General features: G+C 41.8%; 1 protein-coding gene across 2 annotated transcripts; it reads right to left on the bottom strand.

Annotated features, from left to right (window-relative positions):
• Positions 1-2,189: 2,189 nt before the first annotated feature.
• On the bottom strand, positions 2,190-21,019 carry LOC117433860 (taperin-like). 2 transcript variants are annotated; one of them, XM_059008815.1, is made up of 4 exons: positions 20,859-21,019; positions 15,505-18,207; positions 5,752-5,965; positions 2,190-4,513 (listed from the first exon to the last, which is right to left on the bottom strand). In XM_059008815.1, exons 2-4 carry the CDS (start codon positions 18,112-18,114, stop codon positions 4,494-4,496), a joined length of 2,844 nt encoding a protein of 947 aa, XP_058864798.1. In that variant the 5' UTR covers positions 18,115-18,207; positions 20,859-21,019; the 3' UTR covers positions 2,190-4,493. The 2 variants fall into 2 exon arrangements, with proteins under 2 accessions (XP_058864798.1, XP_058864797.1); XM_059008814.1 differs by lacking the exon at positions 20,859-21,019 and adding an exon at positions 19,529-20,843.
• Positions 21,020-21,200: the final 181 nt, after the last annotated feature.

The following is a 21,200-nucleotide window of genomic DNA, read 5'->3' as shown; positions in this document are numbered from 1 at the left end:
ATTAAAAATATATTATAATAATAATTATAATAATAAACTTGCAAGATCAATGTTTGGTATTACAATAATATTTGCATTCTGCCTCACATAAGCTGCTCAGCTGTGTCACATAATCAGCAGATGTTCTCCTTAGCAAGGCACCTGCGGAAGAATCGTCTGGCGTGATGGATCCACGCTTGGCAGGCATCTGCCCCAATGTCGGACTGACCAAGTCCATTCCTTCAGGAAGTGTGCCCTGCTCAGGGGGATTGTAGTCCGAACCCTTCCACCTCCGAGAGGAGAAAAACTCATCGATTGGCTTGAGAAAGAGGGACAGATATGTGTGACACTCACATATGAAACTCGCATTAAAGTGATTGAATTGCATCAAGTGACTCATGCAGATGGTATAGAATTTTATACTGTGTGAGAAATGTGTTAGTCGTTGTGCAAATGAGGAGTCCGTTTCTGTTTTTGTATTCACTGTTTTGAGAATTGTGCTCATTGTTTCAGGAATTTTGCGTTAGCAATTGAGAAAAACGAATGATTTGGTTGCACTGGTCTAATCTCACACACAGAGCCAGAAAGGACCCCCTGTGTTGTGGTTTATTGGTGGTTTCTGTTGCTCTGTGTCTATAAATCTAGCTTTTTTTTAGCTTGTGTGACAACGTGACTTTTCAACTAGCCCCACCTCCTCTACATTTATACAGACAGAGAGGAGAAGTAGGCGGGGCTAGTTGAAAGGGGACACTGTCACATGAATGGAATGAGGGAGGCTGTCCAGTCCTGGCATCGAGGATTCTGCAGGCAAGCTCAAAGCAAGACAGAGAACAATGAGGATAACACTGTACTGGAGCAACAGAACCCAAAACCACTGGACACTTTATAAGGACCAAAACCTAATATCGGGTTGGACCATGGGTGCCACCACCACGGGGGCCATGCCCCCCCCCCCCCCCCCCTGCACTTTTCCTACTGGTGGGGGGGGAGGGGGGCAGTATATGGTTTGCCCCCCCTACTTTTACCATGCCTATTTTTTTAAATGTCCTCCTTACATGCAATATGTGTGTATGAGTTCAGTGAATGCTGTATATACAGTAACATGTAGGAATACATTGCGTGCAGATTTGTGATTGCTCCTGTCTTACCTCAGCAGCAGAAGCAATATGAGTCTCAGGGGGAAGTCAGATGCTTTACACTGACCTCTTAAGGAATGTTACTAGAGGTAAGAGCTACCCTTGTGATTTGCAACTTTATGCACAGATCCATTTGTCCAGCATTGTTGCCCTCCCACTTTTTTCCTTGATGGCACCTCTGGCACACAATGTGTAGTGCAGAGAGGTAGGCTGAGGGCTGTGATGACGAATGCGATATTCAAGTTCATCCCAGATCTGCTCAATTGGATTGAGATCCAGGGATTGTGGAGACCATGGAAGATGCCTGAAGTCTCTGTTGTGCTCTTCAGACAATGTGTGGATGGGTGCATTACTATCTGGAAAATAGCCCTCAAGGTACAACTGCAGCATTATTGTCTTGCTAAATTAAATATAGGAGCATTGTAGTGCTTTTCTTATCAGATCTAAGTACATATTTATATACCAACAGACAAAATCTCACTGCAAATGAACATTTAATCAAAACCTTTTATTAACATTCATTATTTAAATGTCAGCATAGGTCTGTATGAATAGGCTTGTTTCAATATCCTGTATATCTGTCATAAAAAAACAACAGTAACAATAACATTGCATTTGAACCAATTAATAAACTTGTTTACAAAATACTATCAAACACATTTTTTTTTTGTTGTTTTTAAAAGTATGTGTAATACTGCATTCTATTATATAAGTGTCCATTATTTAAAAATAAATGTACATTCCATAACTAAGAAATAAAATTCTGCATTGGAATGATTGAGTGCATCTAAAAAAACAAAAACTCCCTAATGCTTCAGCATCAGTAAGACCGTATTGTCAGTGGTAACACCAATAGCTCGCACGCAATACCAACTTGAACCAGCAGATGGCATGTTTTTACTTAGATCTCTTTTTGGCCAAGCTTACTAACTATTCAAGCAAAGCTTGCTTCTGAAAAGACTTCTCAAAGCGGATTTTTTTTTTTTCTTCTCCGAAGTGCGGCTGGGAAGCATATTACCGTTGCACTATGCCCTTTAGGCACTTTGGTGAAACTTTGCGGGCTGTTTCCCCACCTCACCCCCTTCACGATGGCCTCGGGGAGTCTTTTCAGAAGCTTAAATAGTCATTTCCCCCCTGTTCCCTTAACTTGTTTTATTATGAGACATCCAATCATTTCCAATGGTTCTAATTGCAATTTCTCAAATATTGTGTTCTTTATGTCTGCACATCTGTGTTGGGGAGCTTTAATGTGAGTTCAGGAGCTGTTCTTCAGTTCTAGTTGCCTGCCATAGACATCTGTAACAGACTAGATCAGCCAAAGTGCCTTTATATTAGTAAGCATCTAGAGCACTTCTATCTATTGCCAGCAAAACAAAAGGAAACTTGATCCAAAGTGGCAGATCCCTAGATGGTGCTGGCTCTTACTTCTGTAAAGACACTTAAGCTGATCTAGCCTGCGTTACATATATCTATGGCAGGCATCAAGACCCAAAGCCTCAGATGACAGCACTGTCACACAGTGTTTGAGTCAGAGGAATAAGACCACGCAGGAGGAGAAAGGTAAAGGGACAGTGAAAATACTGCTTTTTCTTTAAGAAAATGTAAAAGAGACATGATCTCTTTCAGGTACAATCCCCTTCGCGGTGGGGTGGAGTGTACTGAAATTCAACAACAAGCTGGCAAATGCATTTGTTACAAGTATAAAAAAACATTCTGTGAACTTTATACCCACACAGACAGAACATATATTTTCAAGCGCTTATCTCTGTATAGTATACATGGGTCAAGCACAGGGAGGCTAAATAATATGGGGCTGCTTGTGCTGTAAATTTTACACTGCGATATAAAATGTGACCAGTAGGGGGTGCAGCCTGTGTGACAGGCAGTGTTGTGTGATTCCCTCACACCAGCAGCCTGTGCTGCAATTGTAATTACAGTCAAGTTCATCACCTAACTCTGTCAAAGGCAGGTTTGAGTGCAGTAACTGCTTGGCTGTCCCCAGTACAGCACTGTGAGCATTAATTCTGCCATTCCTATAATTTAGTCCACAAGTCACCCTGTATACTTACTGCTGCACAGAACACATATTGAACCTACACAATATCTAAATATATTATAGCATGTGGGGGGGGGGGGGGAATGAATCATATGTTTTCCAAAGATATAATTAAAATATATATTCTTTCTGAATGGGTAGTTTTTGTATTTTAAAAAAAGCTACTAACAAATTCTATCTATATAAGTGCAAAATATATTTGTGTTTATACAGTGCGTCGAAAGACACATTTATTAAAGGGCTGATTGTGGGAGTTTCAATTGCCTCTTTTCTTTTTCACTCACACATATTCACACACCTGTTCGCTTTCCATTCGTAACCCTGCTTACTCCATATGAATCAATAGAACACATGGGCTTCCTTTCTTAATAAACATCTGGGTATCCCTGAACATATCACGGAAGAATTCAAGCAAACTATCAACTATATTTTGGAGATTAGTTATTTTTAGACTTCAAAGGCTTTGTTCCAAGTTCAATGATAAGAATCATAGAGTATGGATATGACCAAAAGTTTTGCAGCACCGTACAGAATTAACTAATTTTGCTTCATATATATTTCTATTATTATTATTTCTTTAATGATATGTCTAAAATTCAAGGTGATGCAAATCTTCCTAATAGCTGAAGGTGTAGTAGCGGCACAAATCCACCAGATGGCGCTCTCACGATGCTCACAATTTCACAGTTTTTTTTTTCATTTCAATGATCCCATCGGCCACTCTTCAATAAATGCAAAGATCTTTCTCGAGCAACCTGTCCTGCAAGTACAGTGGTTGTTCCCTGAAATTTTATCCATGTTTCAACTTGTGGAGGGTTGTGGGATAGCCAACTGGCTGGAGGTCCTCCACTGGCGGTCAAAGGTTGATTAGGATCATAGTTCCATAGTGGGTAAAAAAAAAATCGAATTTGTCGCCTCACTCCTTTTCTAGTCATTTCATTTGACATTTCATTTCCATTAAAGGGTGCTTTATACCATCTCCATTTCCCTAGTATTAGATTTCTTGTTTATTATCCTATTGTGTGTTTTGCACGAGCCTCTATTGTTGTTTAACTGAGATCATTATTTGCTTTGTTTACTCCCCATGGATAGCCTTCAGTAACCTTTTCAGAAGCAGTTTCTGATGGAATAGTTAGTACGCCTGGACCAAAAAAGCAACAGAGAAGCATACAGGCCACACACAACAGGACAGTAAGCAGGTGGGAAACCAAATAGTACAAAAATGTACAAGGATCACTTTCATGAAAAATCCCATCATTCTTTATATAAAAAGCAAAGCTGATAGAATTTGTTCTAAGAAGTAAAGATAATCCCAGCTGTTGTTATCGTCGACAGGATTCATCTGTTGGAAGAAAAAGAGACTTTTATACATTGCAGTGCACCGAGCACAGCAGCATTGCAATCACAAACCAATGTCCTAATTGCACATTCATCTGAGGATCTTAGAAATTAAAGCCATGATCAATCGCTGCGCGTCCAAAGCACAGACGGGATTTTAAACAGTTTGAACTTTTCTGGTTAAAAAAGTCAGACCAAGGAGTTCTTAAAGAACCACACGAAAGAGAATGATTACTTACAGAAACAAAGAAAGACTGTAGCATAAAGTCACAGAATCTAATTAGCTGACTGAAGAGCAGCAAAGATCTTTAAAAATGAGAGACACAAATAGATGTAAGTGTAAAAGAGACAGCGTCAGTATGTTTGTGCTCATAAAACATGCTTGAACACAACGTCAGTGTGACTGAGTTGTCACTGTTCTTGCTACCGAAGACTAGCATTTAGGGGTGTGGAGGAATTCGTATTTTCTGAGTAATTACCTTTAAGAAGTATTTAAGTGGCAGGTATTAAATAAATCAAAGCACACACTTATTTATTAATGTATTGATTTCAAAACAAGAAAAACTGCCCTTCCCTCACCTTTACAGTTCAGTAGCCATGATTGACAATAAACTTCCTCATTGAGTGTTTTAAAAGCCGATTGGAAGTGAATTTTCCTCTGCTCTGGGGAGCTGACACGGAAAATATATGTTGCAAAACTAGCAGATGCAACAGATTCGTCACGCAAACATGACCTGCCGTTAACCTTTTGATATACCGCTGTGGAAACTGCCTGAGTTTAACCAGAGATAACGCCTTGCTCAGGCCTGCAATCCCACAATGCACTGCAGAGATGATGCGTTGCTAAGGAAACTAAGGAAAGTGAAAAAAAAACAACGACCCCATATTAAAAGGCTAAAAAGAATGACAAATAATCGCTTATAAAATAGAAACGCATTGTAGTCAGTTTGATCCTGACAGTTTCTGTATTAATAACACTATCAGATTATTATTGATTGATACGCAAACAAGGGAAACCGAGGAACCGCATTGTTTTGTGTTGAGTAATTAAACACATTGTATTGCATCTAATTATACCAAACAACTTTCTTAAAGGCAATTACTCAGAAAATATGTGTTTCAACACCCCGTTACTAGCAATTGCCTGTATTTTCAGATCCATTGAGAGCCTTGAATGGGACAGCCCACTTCTAAATCAAAAGGGGGGCGCCTTGTGCTCCCTGCTTGCGAGGGGTGACTCACCTACAAGGAGTGGTTTAGCCCGACCGGTGGGTGACCCCGGAATGACCCTGTGGGTGAACATGACCGTCTCCTCCTCTTCCTCTTCCTCGGCTGCGGGCGGGCCAGGGGGCGGGGCCTCGGGCTCGTCGTCCAATCCCAGCTCGGCCAGCAGAGAGCTCTCCGAAGGGTACTCGAACATGGTCTCCAGCCGGGAGTCGCTGAATGAGATGCGCAGCTGACGAGAGAAGAGTTCAGATCAAGTCAAAAAGAGAGGCCTGTGTGTTTAATGATGTATTACCCAAAAGGATTGCAAACCCAGACTTCCACCTTCATCCCTCTTATTAGAACCAAGTACACACTCTGCCACTTTATTAGGACCAGTCTGTCTACCCGATGTGATTTGGCTGGGGGTGGGCGTGTTCTCCTGGTATACTCTGGGTTCCTTGATTACCCTGGAAGCCCGATTGAAAAGTACTTGAGCATCAGATCAAGACTACCTTACAATGCTGACCTCTGATGACGATGGTGCTTTCATGATAATAACGCATCCCTCCACCAGGGCAGGACTGTGAATGGTTTGAGGAACTTGACTTCTGCCTACCTCTCTGCACCTAATGTGTGAAATATTACCGGCTGAACGGACCCCTCGAGACGCCAACACCTTGTGCAGTCTATGCCACGTGGTGTAAGGGCTGTGATCTGGGCAAACGCTGGTCCCCTTCCCCCTACACTTTCTCTCTCTGAAGCAGCAAAAACCAGCGAGGAACTGCATTCGCTCCTTGAAACAACACACCAGCATTTCACAGTTCAACAGCAACCAGCTTAATTGTTTGTTTTTTTGTAACTGTCCCCTTAACTTCTATGCTGTTTGCAATAATTCTGAGTGCTTCTCATTGCATGTGTTTTAAGTCTGCTTGAATGTGCTTTCACTTGAGATTCAGGAGCTGCTCTTCAGTTCTGGTTGCCTTGCATTGACATATGTAACATAAAGCTGAGGGAATATGAAGCTACTTTGTGGATTGGAACTTGGTTTCAGGAGACTAGGTTTCAGGCCACTGCATGGCACAGGAGGGAGACTTGGGGTTTGATACGGCAAAGCTGCCTCAAACTAGGTCTCCTAGAACCAGGCTTCAAGTGGCTTTGTGTTGGCTCAGCTTAACAGCCAGTCAGCTATGTTAAATATGTCTATGGTTGATAAACAGGACTGAATTGCAGCTCATAATAGGTGGACACAAGACTATATATTAACGTACAGCTATGGCCAAAGTTTTGCATCACCCTACGGAATTAACTGATTTTGCTTTATAAAGTCGAATGAAGCCTGATGAATAATGTTACATTCACATATTGAATTACATACTGCTTTGTAGTATACTTTATGAAAAACTGACATTTTGAAATCTAACATGAAATACTGTACTAGTATTATGGCTTCCGGTAGACTTTTGCAATATCATTTTGTTTATTTTATTAAATGATGTTCATATAGTTTTTTTGTCATTGTGTCAATCCTAAAATTCTAGACGATGTCAAACGTTTGTCCATAGCGGTATATGAAATGTCACAAACATACAAGAGCAAACCAGGTCAAACTGAAAACCATGTCCTAATCACACAGCCTAATGTCCAGGATGTCATTGTGTTGCTTAACAAGGTCGTTGCTGTGCAGTAATTAGCGCTGTTGAAATGAGGATTAATCCAGCCCCAATACCAGCTTAGTGTTTTGCTCACAGTAGGGTTCTGCAGAGCAGGATTCGATTTGGTAATTCTCTGTAATTCAGACATCTGAGAGAAACGACTGAGCCAGAAACACAGGGGGATTGTGGGATAGCAGACGTCAATTACCCCGGACAAGGAGATCCTGTTTTTAGAAATAAGCTAGTTGTTTTACTTTGAATTATTATTATTATTATTAATAATAATAATAATAATAATAATAATAATAATAATAATAATAATAATAATAATAATAATAATAATAATAGAGGCTACAGAATGGATAAGTGGTTAAATCCCAGCATGCATGAGGAAACACGTTTCCAGAGAAAATGTTTCCTTGTGTATGCTGGATGTTTCTGTGCTTCCAGAAACAAAGAGAAGTGATTCCCGGAGTAGACCAGGGTTCTACTTTGAGCAACATTTTACCTTTAGCCAATCAGGAGAGACTGTGAGCATGAGTCATCGATCATGTGACTGTGCAAGATGGTGGCTTCTGCAGAAGATGACATGGTTTGGAATCCTGCTACAATCAATCGTTTTTATTGATATGTACGCCGATGCATTATCGTGTCATTTCGGGTTATTCGTGATCCTACAAGCCTCAGCAGCTCCTCAAAAGTGTCTGGCTCCATACCAACAAAACTGTGATAACCGAAGAGTAGCTCATTTAAAAGATTATGTTACGCTCCTCTCTGCTCAAGATTTAGGATCCACTCCCCTGTCCACACGACTCTGTTCCTGTGCTTTCCCCTTCTTTCACAAAGTTTTAGTGCAATTAGAAGTGCAGTAAGGCTTTCCTTCATTTTGGAGTGTGCAGCAGGAATGATCACGTGCTGCCTGATAAAGTTTCCTGACAATGTTTCTTGACAATTTTTGAAGTACATGTTTCCACGTGTATGCTGGGTTTCACGCGATAATAATCACGGAGTGAGTGAATACAGCAACGCTGAGGGACAATAGCTCTGAGTCTATGTCTTTACTCACAAACTGATGATTTGAGGTGCCCACGAAGGAGCATCGTGATTTCTCTTTATCTCACATGTCATTAACCATTCACTTAAGTGCTGTTGTGGTGGGGAGCTCTGAACTCAAAGTGGCGTCACGCTGAGACAAGCTGGCCTGTGAAATATCAAAAATGCTCTGGAACACCCACCAGAGTAAGAGAGAATGCAGTCTTTTTCTCCACACAAATCCAGGGGACTAAATAAATATGAGCATGTATTCACAATAGCTCCTGAGCTGTTTTTAAGAAAGTTTATTTGTATTTTTGTGAATGTTAATCTCTGATTGTACAAGCTGTTTGGACTCTGGTTTACAGATTACGAGACATCCAACACAAAACTCATATTGAACTACTATTAGACATTAAACCAGACTGATGCTTTTCAACTCCAGAACTACACTGTATGTTCCATGCATGAGATGATATCTGTACACAGGATAAGACGATGCACGGAATTGACAAAGCCCTTCTCGGGTATTGGTTGGTTTCTCTTTCGTGATTTGTCATAAAATTATCAAAATGATATTCATTACATTTTTCCAGACCATTATTTAAAAAGCCAAATGTATTTTATTAATTCAAAATAAAATAAAAAAAAAACTACTTTACAAAAGAAATCTGGTCATTCAGTCTCATACATTTTACCTTGAGGTGATCAGTGTTTAAAAAGAGCGACTCCCCGTTATCAGGGAGGTGCACCCCCTTAATTGAACTGATAATTTGCTTAATTATACCTTTTTACTTGTTTCCAGGTCTTAAACATTTGCAGATTTCAAGTTACTTATCAAATGTTATAGCTAGCTTGAAATATACAACTGTTCAAGAGCTGAAAACAAGTAAAAAGGTCTAATTAAGCAAATTATCAGTTCAATTAAGGGTCTAGTTAAGTAATTGAGAGCTCAGTTGGAATGAAAACCAGCAGACACAGGGGGTCCCCAGGATCGAGTTTGAGAAGCCCTGCTATAGAAACTCAGATCAGGAAAAGGTTAAATAAAAGAAGACCGCATTCTGGTGTTCTGGAGGGGAAGTCTGTAACCATGACAACTAAGCTTTTCCTAGGATGAACGTTCTTTGCTCTGCACGTGGAAAGTGTTCAGACTCCTAGATTCCCATTAATCTCACGAGAAATGCAGACCTCAAAACAGATTCATTCATTTATCTGTTATGAACTGGGCAGCAGCTAAAGAAGGACTGAGGATTTTGAATTGCGATCTGCTCAGATCTCATGAAGATAAACTAAGCGTGCCCCTACATCTGACTTTGAAAAACGTAGAATACCAAGGAAACACCATTGAGTGAATTTGTAGTCAAGATTAGAACATAAGAACATAAGACAATATAATGAGAAGAGGCCATTTGGCCCATCAATAGTAGCTGAATGGTCTTTTAAAGGATACTAGTGATTTAGTATGACTAGGTAGCCCATTCCATCCCCACACCACTCTCTGTGTGAAGTCTCTCCCACCCTCTGTCCTGAGTCCACTTCATTTCTAGCTGTGTCCTCTGGTCCTGATTTCTGTGCTGCACCTCAAGTCATGGCTAGGGTGAACTTTGCCAACTCCTTTTAAGATTTTAAAGATTTAATCAAGTCCCCCCTAATTCTTCTTTTTTCCAGGCTGAATAGATTCAATTGTGATAACCTGTTTAACATGGCCATGGGACACTGTCTGTCTGCAGCTTTAATAAAACTGTAGTAAGATAACAGATACCTAAAGGAATTATATTGTAGTGTCAAACTGAACAGGATTGTGGGACACTGTCTGTCTGCCTGTCTGTCTGCCTGCCTGCCTGCCTGTCTGTATTTTGAATGACACTAAACAGACGAAATTCAAGTCCCCATATGGAGTTCAAATCCATCTGCTCTAGAAGTCTGCTTGTTTCCTGTTTGCGCAAGTCACATGAACAGAGGAGTAATTAACCACTGGAAATGCCAAAGGTTGTTCAGGGGTCAGGCTGGTACCTGGTCCCTATTGTGCTGGGATTGAGGCACCATTACTGAGCTTGGCTAGCATGCAGAAGAGATTATCTCACAAACGCACACGTCGACAACAAATGCATTTCCAGTGCAGCGCCTGAACTGACTGTCTCTGCTTAACCCTATAGCCCACACATTTATGAAATGAGCAAATCGACTTCATTTACGGAACTAGATTCCGTGTCTTGTACAACACCCCCCCACACCCTGTCCGGCAACCCACAATGCACTGCAATAATACTGCAGAGGGGTGCCTAAGCATTGCATCAGATGGGATACAGAAATGGGCACGGCAGGGTAAAACAGCCAGTCCTGTCTGAAACCAAGCTCCAGTTACAGGTAGGAGGGTTTTGTGCTAATCTGCCAGCTCACCAGAACGTTGCGCAAATAAGGGAGGTTTGCCTACAAGCGAAGAGCCAAAATAAAATATGTGTTGCTTCACCTTTAATGGATCTACCACAGGATTAGGGCAGAAAGGAACTCATCTATTGTTTTTGTGCATCAGATCCTATTGTATGTAGGTCAGCCCATGTGTGTAATGTTGCTCAATTCAAGGTTCATTTTTCCTATGTCCACTTGTTAGTATGAGTTGCCATCTTTAAACTTCAGTCTTTGGTATGTTGCTTAACATTATGAGAACTGGTCAGTATTAAACAATGGTGCTGTTTACAGATGGCGCTCACATAATAAAGGTAGATGTGTTCTTGTTCTAGTCTTTAGCACTAGTTTTGTTGAGCAATACCGACCCATTAAAACAATGCTAGTTTTGTTCGGATTACATGCTGAATAAACCTTCTAACAGGTTCTGCTTTCAGATTTTTGCTTACAAGCTAACTTCCTCTTTTCTTGTAAATTTCCCTTAGCAACGCTCAAAGTCACTTTTGGTGTGAAGCCACGCAGGAAGTAGAGGCAGTAAAACAGGAAGTGAGCAGAGCTGAGTACATAATTTTTGCATTTGGGAGGGAGGATGACATTCTGAGAAACGGTGTTAATAATAGTTATAAAAGTGTACTCTAGTGAGCCTAAACTGCAGTTACAATGTATCAAACATGGTAGAGTCTGGTAGTTTTAAACTGCAGTTACAATGTATCAAACATGGTAGAGTCTGGTAGTTTTAAACTGCAGTTACAATGTATCAGACATGGTAGAGTCTGGTAGTTTTAAACTGCAGTTACAATGTATCAAACATGGTAGAGTCTGGTAGTTTTAAACTGCAGTTACAATGTATCAAACATGGTAGAGTCTAGTAGTTTTAAACCACAGTTACAATGTATCAAACATGGTAGAGTCTAGTAGTTTTAAACCACAGTTACAATGTAATTCTATATATATAGTCCAGTGATCTTATACTGCAGTTACAATGTAATTCCAGTACAGTCCAGTCTAGTGTTCATAAACTGCAGTTACAATGTATTAAATACAGCATAGTCTAGAAGTCTTAAACAGCAGTTACAATGCAATTCTATTACTGTTTAGGGATCTTAAACAGCAGTTACAATGTAATTCTGGCACAGTAAAATCTTGTGATCTTAAAGGGCTGTTAGAATGCCATATAGTGTAGTCTAAAGAAATTTCAAGGTGTTAAAGGGTTAACTAATGAACACCCCCCCCCCCCCCCCCCCCCCCCCCCAGCTGTGGACCTCTTCAAGGTCACATGACCTTGAGTGACTCACTTCCTGTCTTAGAGTGTACACAAGGACCCAAACTATTGTGGAGTAAGCCAGCTGCTCCAAACTGCAATACACATTTCCTGGAAGTAACAAAACAATTGCCTAACAAGAAACTGCTGAGAAATATCACACAATGGCTCTTGAGTTCTACAGCTAAGTTCTGTATGAGTTTATTCAATTTTGTTACCTTCTTCCACTGCCTTTACTTATTTATTAATATTATTCAGCAGTGTGTGTTTGTATATTTATCCATCTGTTTGTCACACTTACAGGTTCCATATATGTGGCGAATCACTTATTAAACTGTGATGAAACCTGGGCTTCACATTATTTAGCAGAAGTTATTGGGAGTACCCGAATGTGGAAATATATGGAGGAGTCTGTCTGTCTGGTCATCCATCTGTCTGTTTGTCACAAGCAGTTATTCCACATTCTATAAATCAGCCACTATAACCTTTACCATGATACTAACACCTCATTTGCTTACACAGTGACATCTAAATAGCACTTATCCAAACTCCATTCACTATCCAGGGACATTTCTTATTCTATATAGCATTCTGTGCATATATTTTTTCTTCATAATGAGCTTCTTTGTCGTATTGATCGCTCTAGTTTTGAATTTGCAGTTGGGAGGGGTGGGAGGGGTGGGGGGGGGGGGGGGGTCACAGTGCAATGCTCCAACACGCAGTAACCTGCTTCCTTATTAAGTGTGGGCTTTTAGCTACAGTGGTTTCTACGGTTTCCTGTCTACAAAATCTGTTTGTCTGGCTTGTGCAAATGTCGGCGTTGTACACTATGTGCAGCACAAATATATGTGCATCCTAGAATAGAGCTCTGGTAATCCACAGCTCTTTGTAGCAACACCCGGACAGATTTACTACAGGTTTCACATGCATGTTAATGGACATTGTGGTACAGCTACACCTGATCAATACACACTATGTGTCAAAACGCATGGTTTTGTTCTGTTCTAATCAAGATGTTTTTAATAAAATGTAAGAAGATTTGTCTACATCAGTGGTTATGAATGTAGAAGAGTTTTTTGAGTGTGCGCCCTGTCTCATCTCCACAAATATCAAGGGGAGGCATGCATGATTGTTTATATACATATTAAACATGTTTCATATTAATTGCATTGCCTACACTTTGTAATTCAAATTGATTTCTCTGTCACCTTTAGTAGAGTTATCCACTGAGCCGTTGCAATAGATTCTCCATTGTGACTGCCTGCTGTATTGAGTGATTACTAATGTTGAGTAGGAGGCTGTGTGACCTAGATGTGGTTGCGATCAAAACTAAAACAACAAGTTTCCTACAGAACCACATTGTTGAATTTAGTGTAAGAGAGGCAGGTGCTGCGTACTGGCACTGTAGCTCCAAATGAGTTCATCTTAATATTTTTCTTGTTTCTGTCCCTTGCTGTTTTGTGGTGTTTTCAACTAGCCCCAGCTACCTGACATTTCTATAAACACAGAGAGCAGGTGGGACCAGCGGAGTTGAAAGGTCACACTGTCACATGGTTTGAATGGAACGAGGAAGGTGGTTCAGTGACTTAGGATTCTCCAGATGAGCGCAAACAGCTTACATTCAGATAAAGGCAGATTTGAACTCAATGCTGGAGCAAGGGGACCCAGAACCACTCGGAAAACACCACAAAAAAGTCAAGGAACTGGAAAAAAAGCAATTGAAATTACTTTTGAAACTATTCACAGATTATACTTGTTTTTGTCTTGCTTAACATTTTGTCAAAGAGGATATCTGGCCTCATGATACTTTAGTACTGAATACAGAGAAGGTAGAAACGAGATGGCTTTATGGATACTCCCTGTAAGGAGGTGACTCTTTGCATCCTCCAATGCTGTTGGATTTACTCTGTAATTCAATCAAGAGATCTGATAACTGATCAGGACTGACAGCAGGTGATTTCTCAGTTACAGCTAAAGGGATTTAAGGTTATATTTCTCTGAGCATTTAGGAATAACCCCTGGAGTGCTTCTATTTAATCCTATGCATACAGTGGGGTACCCGATTACAAAGCCAACAGCCCAGGTGGCACCAGTCTGTCACTTTGAGCAGGTCATCTGTTACAATGAAGGCTCGTCACTCAGGAACATTTCAAAAATACAACAAATAGTCCCAGGTGATGCAGCCATATATCAATGAGACTGTGGTCTTTGCTTCCATTTTCCTCTGGTCGAAAAAAAGATGTATCTTTTATATACATTTATATAATAAATAATTATTTAGTTAAGAAAATATGTAAAAAAAAGAAATATGCCTGTGTTTATGAATATGAATGTAACTCTATAAATAAATACATGTAAAGTCAACTTCAGTATTAAGACCAGCTGTGTATTCAACAGAGCTAGGGCCAATTACAATTGTCATTGTGTAATTTGTAATGAATTGCAATTACAATGTAATTCAAATTGTAATTTTAGTTAAACCTTGGCATAGCTGCAAAATTGTATTTGTAATTGTAATTGTATTTGTAATTGTTCAATTACAGTTCAATTATACACCTTTCCAAGCACAATCATTCACAGTTTCACATTGAGCGAACGTTCTCCTCGTATTCTCAACCCCTTTCAGTGACCCCGTTTGTTTGAAAAACGTTCTATAGTATGCTTGTGTATTTGTACCTGTGATTACTGATTGGTAGAATAAACAGAGTAAATTAAGTATGTATGTTACTTTTGTGTGTAATTGCAATTACTGTGGAAACTGAATTGGAAACTATTCAAAACGTAAGGACATTTGAAAAGCGTGCTTGAAAGAAAACTAAAATAAATATTATCTCAGTCAAAGTTTTAAGGCCAGCTGCCTGGTTCTAATAGGGAGTTTTCACTGTGCAGAAAAGATCAGTTCCTCTATACAATATAATTCAGGTCTTCCTGGAACTGCTTCTCTCATCAACAGGATATTTACAATAATTACTGAGCTATTCAAACCAACTGGCTTCCAGACTCCAGCACTTCCTCCAACCCACTGCCTTCCATTGAATGTAATGAGGTGGTTTATGACCATGCACACTAATGGATGTGCAGCTGCAATAACTACCCCCTTTGTAACTGTGGTTTTGTATTGAGATGTTTGTTAGCTCACTCTCAGTTGGCCCAGTTACAGAACCCAAGCGGTTATTTGCAAGTACCCAGTGGCTGATCTAAACCAAAACTGCACAAGATTCCTGCAAAACACACATATTACAGAAATGAAACAGCAGGGTGTTAAACTCACAGTGACCCAGCTGCACCCAGTCCTGGATTTCAGAACTTCTCTTCTTCAAGTGTATTACTGAAATGACCAGGTAGATGCCCCTGGTAAATCACCTTTAACATAAAACTCTTGATCATTTCAATAGTAAACCCTGCAACAGCAATTTGAGGACAATGTAGTCCACTCACCTTTTTCCGATTCGTATCGCCTTTCGCCAGACAGGACTTGTCTAATGACAAATAGCCTCCAATGACCCGTATCTCCTCCACCGTGGGGTACCGCTTCTTATTCTCCGCCCCTTCTGCAACACCCCCGTTCTCCACAGCTGCTGCCCCGACAGTAGGGGGTGCTGTTTTACCAACCCCAGCACTGTTGGCACTGCCTGCCATTTTCCTTGGATTAATAGTAATGGTATTGCCCTTTCTCTGCATCGCGGGGGCGGTAGAGAGTTTGATCGCAGGCTCTGGGGCTGTTACAGCCACTTTAGGTGGGAATGTAGTGGCCCCGGTCCTTGTGTGCCCCCTGCCTAAACTCCTGAAGGGCGCACATTCCTTTGGCCCTTGAGAATTGTGCTGTAGGGAGAGTCCCTCCGCCCCTTCTGGCCGGCCACAGAGAGATGCCCCTGAAGGCAGAGCAGGACCAGTAGAAGCGGTAGGTCTGACAGTGAAAGGAGAGCGGCTGCTTTCTGGTTGAAAACCAGCTGTAGGAGCAGGAACAGAGGCAGCACCTGGGGGAGGGTTTTTAGTCCTAGTCACCACCGGCTTCAGATTATAAATGCGACTCATGTTGCTGTCGGTTGTCCCTTCTGATCCTAAAAGGGCGTCTGGATCCTTTGTGGAAGAAGTTGTGTCATCGCGGGGCTGGGGAGCAGCGACTGCGTGAGGATGGCTCTCTCTCGTACCGGCCTCTTCCGCGTTATCAGCCCAAACCACTGCAGGAGAGGCAGCAGGGCTCGTCTCAGATAAAGCTTGCAGTGGTTCTGAAGGAAGGCAGGGACAGGAAACCGACAAGCAGGGCAGCTGATGAGGGACGCCCATTTCCTGTTTGAAAGAGGAGGCGGTCGCCGCGGCAGCAGTCTCCACAGCAGCCTCCGCCCCTTCTCCCCCTGCCTCTTGCTTTTGTTGTGGCAAGGAGTCAAAAGTGTGGCAGGCAGGGGAGGGAGGGGGACGTGGGGGCTGGGGGGAGGAGGAGGAGGAGGAGGAGACAGGCTGGTGGGTGTCCTCTGAATGGGGAATCTGCTTTAGGTGCTGGCTCTGTTTTTGGTGGAAGTCTCTTTGGCCTTCTTCTTCTTCTTCTTCTTCTTCTTTTCCGGGAGGTCGTTTTGGGATCACCACAAAGGAGTTACGGGATTGTGCTCGGAGGTTCGCCAGGGCCAGAGCTTGGACGTCACCTTCTGGGATTTGGGAGAAATCCGGGCTGGGAGCTGGCTTGATTTGGAAAGCCCCCCAGTCGCTGGCTTCCTTTGAAGCTGCGCGGCCTCCGAGGACAGAAAGATCAGGTAAGATAGGCTCTGCAGCCTCGTCACTGGCACCTTGCCTTAGACCAGTGTTGGGAATGGGATTGAATTCCTCCGCTGGGATGACCACATCATCAATGGGAGGGTACTGCCTGGGAATTGCAGTGGTTCTTACTTTAGTGACTTCATTATGGGATTGTATATACAACTCACTGTGCTTGTGCTGGCTGTTAATAGAGTTACTGGAGTCACTGCTGCTGCTGCTGCTGCTGCTGGGGTAGCTTAGAGATCTCCCAGGGGGCTCGTGTCTCTTTGTGTCACACGATGTGGTTTCAAACTGACTCCGATAGCCAGCCACCACTGTGCGATGTGGAGCTCTGTCCAAGGGAGCATCCTGGGGCAAGGTGTTAGAACCACCAGGAGGGTTAGCGGCTGACTTTTTCCCTTTTCCGTCCACCTTTGTTGCTTCCCATTGTGAAGAAGGAAGGAAGCTGTGCGGGGTTTGGTGTTTCTGATTGTCCATGAGGATGTTTTCGGTGCTCCTGGAACGGCTTGGCCGGCCTGGGTTCCACTCCTGCCCGCCAAACTTGCTTAAAAGCTGGCTGACTCTCCCTTGCTCCTTGCCCCCTTCCTCTGGTAACAGTCCACCATCGACGAGGGAATTGAGATCTCCCACACTGTGGCTCAGAGAGGACTTGATAATCAGGATCTCAGAGGCGCGGATTTCTGTCACGCAACTATCCCCCGCGATCCGACTGCTCCAGTGCCCTTCAGCACCCTGCGATTTCAACACCTGCTCGGGAAGTGGTCTGCCAACAACAGGAGCGTCCTCGGATTTGATAATGATGATGTTTTCCGCTTGGATTGTCCTGACACAGGGAATAATGTGGCCGTAAGTATCGCCGATCTGTTTAACCCTGCAGCTGGTTACATCATCGTCCTTTGTGGGACAGGGCTGCTCCAGCAGCTGATTCTTCTGGTTTCTCTGCAGTTTGATAAAGGGGTTCTGGTGAATGGGGGCAATTGTCTCCCTCAAAACTGTACAGTCTTCCTCCTTGTGTTCCTCGGCTTTATTCTGCTCTAGGTTTCTTTGGGAGGTTTCCAGGGGATGAGGGACACAGTTCGCTGTGCTGACCTCGGGTTCAGAGGCACCGGCACTGGCATTGCCCCCCGACAATGCCCCCTGCTTGGCTTTGCGTCTCTCGATTATCTCCCTCTTCCAGGCTGGCATGTTGGCCAGCCGCTCCTCCTGATCTTTCTCTCGTTGGCGGCTCGTCTCTTCCTCCCTCCTCTTCCTCTCCAGTAGCTGGACCTTCCATTCTGGTAAGGGGGGCGAAGTCATTTTAAGGGAGTTGATGAAGGCAGGTAGTTGGTGGTGGTGTTACTGGACCTCTATTGCTTGCGTTTTGGGTGGAGGGATATACGGATTACCAGTCTGAAACAAAGAAAAGCAGATAAATACACTCACTTCAAAGGACATAAATGGTGATACTATACAGAGTTGATTTGCAAAACAGCCATCACAGACAAAGCACTTGAACACAAATTTCAGTAAGACATAATATTTGAATAATTGCTCAAAGAAGCATTCAGAATGATTGCAATACAATACATAAAGCAACACAATTTGAAAATGTCTTACTACAAAAGCAACATCCCTAATATTGTATTTCATTCACCAGACCATTTCTGTGGTGTAACAGTATTGACGGTATTGTACTAAGGATGTTAATGATTCTAAATGCTCTCTCACTGGGAAACGGAACGGAAAACCCTGGCAGCTTATGAATCACAAAACAGAACAACAACAAAAAAAATCCCCAAATCCCCAAAGCGCAACAAACACGCCCCCTCGCTGTAAACCCCGCATGTGCTTTCACTTCTACAAAAATTAAAATTCCCCCAGAAACTGAACCTCGAAATTTGAAGCGATGTTGCCCCTGCGTGTTTCTACACGTATGCATTTTCGTGGTGGAAGAATACCTTGCACTAAAATGCAAATGAGCTTGTTGCTATAGAAGTCAGCAATGCAATTTGAAGATAGGAAATTAAGTAATGCCACCGACAGCCACAACCACGTGACCATATATGTAGTATATAAGGCCTGGGTCAGTTAGCTGTTAGTAAGTGCTAGGCCTTTTCAGAGCAGTACTGAGGGCGTAGTCACTATAAGGTAACGCGTTATTGATCCCAAACATTGCTGGGAATTAGTAAAGATTTTAACTAGGGGCGTCGTCTTTTTAAGAACGCCTTTTATAATAAAGTAACCAAACACGCACCGAGTACATGAAATAACTGCAGCTGATTTTTATTTTTATTTTTTTAAATTTCCAGATAATTTACCGAGGGTGTGATCATAGACATTAAACTAGAGATACAACTAGATAACAGTTTTTTTTTTTGTTTTATTTTGTTTTTGTTTCTATTGATCGACTATATTATAATGCAAATCATATTTTGTATATGATTTTGTAGGCTATATCACCCGTATATATCTTAAAGTTGCCAAAATACCCTTTAGAATTCCTATGCAGTTCTATACTATTCTCTTATGACGTAGTGTGCAGTATTTTGGCGTACGACTAAAGCGAATCCTCTGATCATAAATGCAAACACAATGCCACCGACGTATGACAATGCAACTCTATGAAAGGGTATTGTATAAACAGCGGTGAAATGGACGTCACAAATGCGTATCATTTACAGCTCTGACACACAAGCTTGGATCATTGCTGTCAAATATTTTAATGACTTACCCTCAAAAAACGTTTACCGCATCCAGCAGCGAGTTGTTGATACAGAAGCACTGCAGAAATATTTGTAAAGTACACAGAGTTAGTTGAAGTCTTGGCGAGTCTGGCGGTCAGATATTACACGTGTATACTACCACAACATAGACAAACGAATTCCACATCCCAGACGCAGTCGGTATATTCCCGTTATGATGGTACAGTTTCACCGTTTTCTTTACCGCAGTCTTGTTATTGTGCTTCGGAATTAAGGAAATACGTAGGCTAATTTCTTTACGCTAATCCTCCTTCCAAGACAATCTGTTTTCACCATGCAATGCAAATCGGCTTCATAATGAGAATTTGAAAGAAATACCCTTTTTCTTATATATATATATAAAGTAAATACAGAAACATATCCGATTGTCAAAGACACACGTCTCTAATATAAAGACGTCCCGTCAGAGTCAGGATGTTAACCAGAGGGTGCGGGCCGGCAAACATATTACACGCCCCAAAATACAAAATATTTTAAAAGATATCTGTTAAATAAAATAAACTCGTGAACAACGAAATCCAAACTGTCCAATTAAAAAAGCAATTGCATCCACGAATTGGTGCCATCCATAGATGTCCCGCTGTTTATGAAAACGGATCAAAATAATGTTTTTGGAGGGGTATGTTCCTTTTCAAAGAATGAGCCACGGTGCGTTCTTTTGTAAGATTTTCAGATTTCAGTCAGAAACTGGAACGGCGTTGTAAGTACAGTCCCGCGGTTCAATGCGGTTATAGTCCTGCGCGAGAATGATGTTGCTCTCTTGAAAAATAAATGATGACTAAAAAACGTTTCTCTTTTTTTCGTTATTTTAAACTCAAGAGGCGTCTCGTTGCGACATGTCCGTTTTCTTTTTCACTCGCTTGGTTCTTTTACGCATAGTGAGAAAAAAAAAAACGAACTGGAAAAAAACCCTCCACACGACGATTTTCCTTTCAGCTGTCTCTCTGCAACCACATTCTTGATTTGTCAAGACAGCTCTTTTTGGAACAAAAGAGGAGGGGGTGGAGAGAGGGGGGGCGCAAAAGTCAAAGCGAGTTGTCTTCTTATATATATACAGAGATGCGTTAAGATTTGACATAAGAAAATGCGTTGTAAACGAAACCAAGTTGTTCCATTTAAAAAAAAATTAAAAAAAATCAAGTCTCTTTACTGCATTAAGACATACAAAGAAAAGGCTTCGTAAAAACCAAACATGAAATGCCAATGGGATTTGTTTCCAAAATCAAAACGCTAAAATCTACAATGTTAAATAAAAATAATAAAAAAAACATTTTATTATTTAATACGGTATAATCGTACATATTTTAGATAGCAGCGACCACGTATACGTCCACGCTGGTGTCTGTAGCCCGCTGGCCGGACAGTCCGGTAAGATGTCACGTCTGCGTGTTATTCCAGGCTGCAGCGGATTCCACACTGCAGATCACAGCTCACTTATACAGCATGGCGACTGTATAGCTCAGCTAAACCCTCCTTATGGGGACGAGTTTGGAATGTAGCCCAGACAAGGGGGAGGTGGACCGGGAGAGACACCCGGCAACACCCCCTCTGTCCCTCCCTTCCTTCCTTCCTCTCTGCAGTACCTCCCCGCTATTGAAATATCTGCCTGCTTCTCAGAGCCCACGCTTTACAGTTTGGTAA

The sequence above is a fragment of the Acipenser ruthenus genome, chromosome 38, assembly GCF_902713425.1.
Source record: "Acipenser ruthenus chromosome 38, fAciRut3.2 maternal haplotype, whole genome shotgun sequence".
In the NCBI taxonomy this organism is placed as follows: Eukaryota; Metazoa; Chordata; class Actinopteri; order Acipenseriformes; family Acipenseridae; genus Acipenser; species Acipenser ruthenus.
This window is presented reverse-complemented; position numbering and strand designations above follow the sequence as displayed.

Coding starts and splice junctions, on each gene's coding strand:
- LOC117433860 (XM_059008815.1), bottom strand. CDS start 18,114: ATGACTTCGCCCCCCTTACCAGAATGGAAGGTCCAGCTACTGGAGAGG. Junction 5,966..15,504: donor GCGATACGAATCGGAAAAAG/GTGAGTGGACTA, acceptor TTCTCTCGTCAG/CTGCGCATCTCATTCAGCGA. Junction 4,514..5,751: donor GGCTAAACCACTCCTTGTAG/GTGAGTCACCCC, acceptor TTCTTCCAACAG/ATGAATCCTGTCGACGATAA.